Genomic DNA, 5,164 nt, shown 5'->3' with positions numbered 1-5,164 from the left:
GTTTTATGCCATAGTTATAGGGGATGTTTAACCTCAGCTGGGTCAGCGATCAAACTAGGGGAAATTATTATATTGAACTCAAGTACAAGGGGGTGAATATTAAAAGTAAAGTAAAGTAAATATTACTTTACTGAAAGAGTAGTAGATACTTGGAATAAACTTCCAGCAGATGTGGTAAGTAAATCTACAGTAAGTGAATGTAAACCTGTCTAGAATAAACATAGCAAGATAATAGGAAAGAAAAATATATATAAGGCAGACTAGATGGACAGGTCACAACAATAGAATATAGTCTAATACTCATGGAGCACGTGTACGAGAGGAAACATCAGGGCTGTGACGTCACTATAAGATGTATACTTGTATATGGGTTCCATAATACTGAGCAGTAAGGATAAAGCAGGTGCAACACCATTATAGTAGTGCAGCAAATATACAGAGAGACACCCTGTGCTTTTACAATATGTGCAGTGGTCTAGAAAAATCCTCTAAATCCTGATAACACTGCTGCAACATGATATATGCGAAGCGGACTGCGTCAGTATAGTCAATGGGATTGTAACTGAAAACCTCATATAAAAAAGACTTGACTTGTTAATGTTATTTGTAAAACACTGAAATATTCATCAGTACACGTACAGTTAAAGTTACTCAATACCCCCATGTCAAATTTGACTTATTGCAAATGTTAAAACTAAAAATATTAATTTGATAAAAGAAGGATTTGTTTGTTTGTTTGTTTGTTTTTTGTTTTTTTTGGGGGGGGGATATAATAATAGTGATAATAATAATAATAATAATAATAATAATAATAATAATAATAATAATAATAATAATAATAATAATAATAATAATAATAATAATATTATGGTGATGATAATATCATTTTTTTTATAAAATGTTATTCATCATAATAATGCACGTCTGTGATTTATACAAAACATACGTTATATTGGAGTGAAAGGAATCCCAGCCGGAGTGTATACACATAGTATATGCTCCGGCCGGCATTCCATCCGGCCACACGAAAAACTGACATGTGTGTGTTGTGTGCCCGCATCCGAATTCACCAGAAATACAGATCATCTGGCCAGTACTGCAGTATATGACCCCAATTAGCAGGAAGCACCTGTGCACACATGGTAAGTACCTTTTTTCTATTTTTTCCTATTTCTCCCATTCTACCTCCGATGCAGTGGTGAGCAGTAAGACCTTGTTCACACTTTCTGTTGCTTGGTGGCAGCTTTCTCCGTCGGTGGTGCCTGCTGGGTTTGGGGGGGCCCTTGGGGATTGGTCCTGTGACATTGGGGTTGCAGGGCCATTCCATAGCCTCCCTTTCCTGTTTGTGCTTGCCTTGCAGGGTTAACGGTCGCTGACTGACACAGTGTGGAGTTAGTGTAGGGACCCATGTGAGCCAGGAGACCTGCACATGGTACATGGGGCAATATGGTTTGATCAAATTACATACTAACATCCTGGCGTTGTTTTTTAAATGTAACCGGGAGGCATTAGTGTCAGCCATAGGTGCGAGGTGCAGCGCTCCTTTCTCTCTGCATGTCCACATCCCCCCACCCATTTGCAGTGAAGTTGCTTGAGCCCCTACTGTACAGCTATATAATTGCAGTGAAATGTGCTATGTAGACAGAAAAAAAAACATCAGCACAGAAAGGAAGGGGTTAAACTTAACACTGAACCTCTGATGATGATTCTGACGACAAACATGAAGACTAAATAGAGGTGAGAAGTTAACATTACATTCAGGAGGCGGCACTGTGCTCATACAGTAAGAGTAATAATAATGCTATTTACACAAAGGACAGTTGACTTTATGATTTAGCCTTCAGGCACAGAAAATACCCTCTTTCCGTATCCTGGCTCCAATGACTGTGTTTTATCTTGGTCTCTTTGTTACAAAAGTGTCTCACAGTCATAGGACACCAAGTAAGAAGTCTTTTTTTTTCATAAATAAAGTAAGAGAAATATTAGGAATCGCTTAAGCTAATAAATGGAGGAAAGTAGTGTGAAATGACAGTGATAGTTTAAGTACCGACCTAGAGGGGTTTGGGGCCTAGACCTCTAGGCTGGCCCATTCCAATGGCCACTGAGGTGAGGAGCCTATGGTGCCGATGTGGGCGGTAGAAGTGATGCAGAGTCTGTGATGCCCCGCCCAGGTGGCACAATAGACAAACGATAAAAAGCATTTTTCACTGGACCAAGCACCAAAAAATCTATTACAAAGTAAGGTATGAAGACTGCAGAATTTAGACTTTACAGCAGCGTAGAGACGTGCTCATCCAGGAGGGGGTGATCGTATCATTTAAAGCCCAAGTACTGAGTTATGTAAGGTAGAAGACTTTCTATAATTGAATATAATAAAGTCCAGCAACTCATCTATAGAAACTGGCATGTCTCTGTTTTCAGCTCAATGCCAATAAGGAGTAACTAAGCTGTGTCTAAATGGTCTCATACAGCTGTCTAATTATCATCATTCCATTGACGTGTGTGTATGTATACTTACAGGAAGAAAAACCAAGTCCATCCATGAGTTCCATGAACCAGACCTTGATAGAAGGCTTTAGACTTAAAGGCGTCTCAGATGTTCCTGAACTACAAGTTCTCATCTTCCTCCTGGTTCTTCTCATTTATCTCATCTCTCTTGTTGGAAATCTCACCATTCTACTACTGGTCTGCTTTGATGTCCACCTGCACACTCCCATGTACTTCTTCCTCTCCAACTTGTCTCTGATCGATATATCAAGCTCCACCACAGCGTTACATAAGATTTTTGTTATCTTTGCAACACAGAACCACATGGTTTCCTCCTCGGCCCGTATGGCCCAGTTATATATTTTCTCTGCCTTAGCCTATAATGAGTTTTCCATTTTGGCGGCCATGAGTTATGATCGGTATGTGGCCATCTGTAGGCCTCTACGTTATCACAGTATCATGAGTCGGAGACTTTGTGGTCTGCTGGCCTCAGTCAGCTGGGGTTTTGGTTGTATAGAGATTACTCCCGCCGTTGTGTTCATTTCAAGGTTCACTTGTTACATTTCGAAGGAAATCGACCACTATTTTTGTGATGCTTTACCCATCCGGGACATTACCTGCAGTGACACTTTACTTATGGACCTTTACATTCTAATTGATGGCAGTGTGAAAATTCTTATTTTATTTTTCCTGACTATAACTCCTTATATCTTTATTATTACGTCTATTTTAAAAATAAGTTCCAGTGCCGGCAGACGTAAAGCCTTCTACACATGTTCCTCACATATCACGGTGGTCGCCATCTATTATTCTTCTATCATCTTACAATACATGGTAACAGTTTCTGGGAGAAACACAGGGTCCAACAAGTTCTTCTCTCTGTTTAACACGGCTATTGTCCCCATGTTGAATCCATTGATCTACAGCCTGAAAAATAAAGATGTAAAATTATCTATACAACGAAAACTTAATTTGCATAAAATAAAGTATTAACATATTTGAAATTGTACTTGAATGTTTTGAATACTATGGTGGTAAAAACATTTGTGTCAAAAAGACCAAAGTATTTTAGTTGTGATAGATGATAAAAAGAAAATTCCAGCACTCACCAAGTTGGTGTCTTCATAGTTTATTGTAGCAGATTTGCAGGGAGGCGGTCAGGTGGAGGAGGTGGAGGCATGTTATCAGGGGCAGCTGTTTCGGGATAATTCCCTTCTTCCTGCCAGGGCTACCTATGCCCCCCGACCTGATTACTTCATTATTTACACCCCTAGATTAGTGCAAATAATTTGCTTCGCCTGCATGTCAGTACAACCCCATTATTTACTTTTTTTTTAAATTCAAATCACAGGTGTTGCACAGGGTAGCTGAACAAATCAGTGGTGCTAACTTGAAGCAGTTCTTTAACTATAACAATCAGCAGAAGAGTGAAAAGAAAAAGTTGCACTTACCGAAAAAAGTTTGACTTTAGCTTGACTTTAATTCTTCATCTCAAAAAAACACAAAATTGGACAATGTGCAGACTACAAGACATGGCTAACCTCTGTGCCCCCCACAACATGGCTAACCTCTGTGCCCCCCACAACATGGCTAACCTCTGTGCCCCACACAACATGGCTAGCCTCTGTGCCCCACACAACATGGCTAGCCTCTGTGCCCCCTACAACATGGCTAACCTCTGTGCCCCCCACAACATGGCTAACCTCTGTGCCCCCCACAACATGGCTAACCTCTGTGCCCCCCACAACATGGCTAACCTCTGTGCCCCCCACAACATGGCTAGCCTATGTGCCCCCCACAACATGGCTAACCTCTGTGCCACCCAAAACATGGCTGTTTTCCGCACCTTGCACTTCCATGGATGTTATTGTCTTAATACAATGATAGATGAGTGAACTATTCAAAAGTTCAAGTTCAGGTGAAGAGGCTGTTTAACCCCTTAAGGTCAAAGCCAATTGTCGTTTTTGCGCTTTTGCTTTTTCCATTTTATGTTTAAAAGTCCATAGCGCTTGCATTTTTTTACCTAGAGACTTATTTGAGCACTTATTTTTTGCGAAACAAATTGTTCTTTGCAATGACAGGCATTATTTTTCCATAAAATATGCTGCGAAACCGGAAAAAAATCATTTGCACTGTCAAATTGAAAAATAAAACGAATTTGTTTTGATTTCGGGGAGTTTTGCATTTACGTCATTCGCCCTATGGTAAAACTGACTTGTTATGCATGTTCCTTAAGTCGTTACGATTACAATGATGTATAACATGTATAACTTTTATTGTATCTGATGGCCTGTAAAAAATTCAAACCATTGTTAACAAATATATGTTCCTTAAAATTGCTCTATTCCCAGGCTTATAGCGCTTTTATTCTTTGGTCTATGGAGCTGTGTCAGGTATCATTTTTTTGCGCCATGATGTTTACTTTCTATCGGTACCTTGATTGCGCATATATGACTTTTTGATCGCTTTTTATTACATTTTTTCTGGATTTGATGCGACCAAAAATGCGCAATTTTGAACTTTGGAATTTTTTTGCGCTGACGCCGTTTACCGTGCAAGATCAGGAATGTGATTAATTAATAGTTCGGGCGATTACGTGCGCGGAGATACCAAATATGTTTAATTTATTTGTTTATTTAATAATTTATATTTATAAAATGGGAAAAAGGGGGGTGAT

At 39.5% G+C, this 5,164-nt stretch overlaps 1 protein-coding gene across 1 annotated transcript; it reads left to right on the top strand.

The window, feature by feature from the left end:
* The first annotated feature begins 2,541 nt into the window (after positions 1-2,541).
* Positions 2,542-3,480, top strand: LOC138766541 (olfactory receptor 6C74-like). The gene has a single exon (XM_069944130.1). It carries the CDS (start codon positions 2,542-2,544, stop codon positions 3,478-3,480), a length of 939 nt encoding a protein of 312 aa, XP_069800231.1.
* The last annotated feature ends 1,684 nt before the right edge of the window (positions 3,481-5,164 follow it).

Source organism: Dendropsophus ebraccatus, chromosome 10 (assembly GCF_027789765.1).
Source record: "Dendropsophus ebraccatus isolate aDenEbr1 chromosome 10, aDenEbr1.pat, whole genome shotgun sequence".
In the NCBI taxonomy this organism is placed as follows: Eukaryota; Metazoa; Chordata; class Amphibia; order Anura; family Hylidae; genus Dendropsophus; species Dendropsophus ebraccatus.
The sequence above is the reverse complement of the archived record's forward strand: the minus strand, read 5'-3'. Positions and strand labels throughout refer to the sequence as shown.

Bases quoted from the DNA above. Each gene is read 5' to 3' on its own strand.
- LOC138766541 (XM_069944130.1), top strand. From the start codon at position 2,542: ATGAGTTCCATGAACCAGACCTTGATAGAAGGCTTTAGACTTAAAGGC.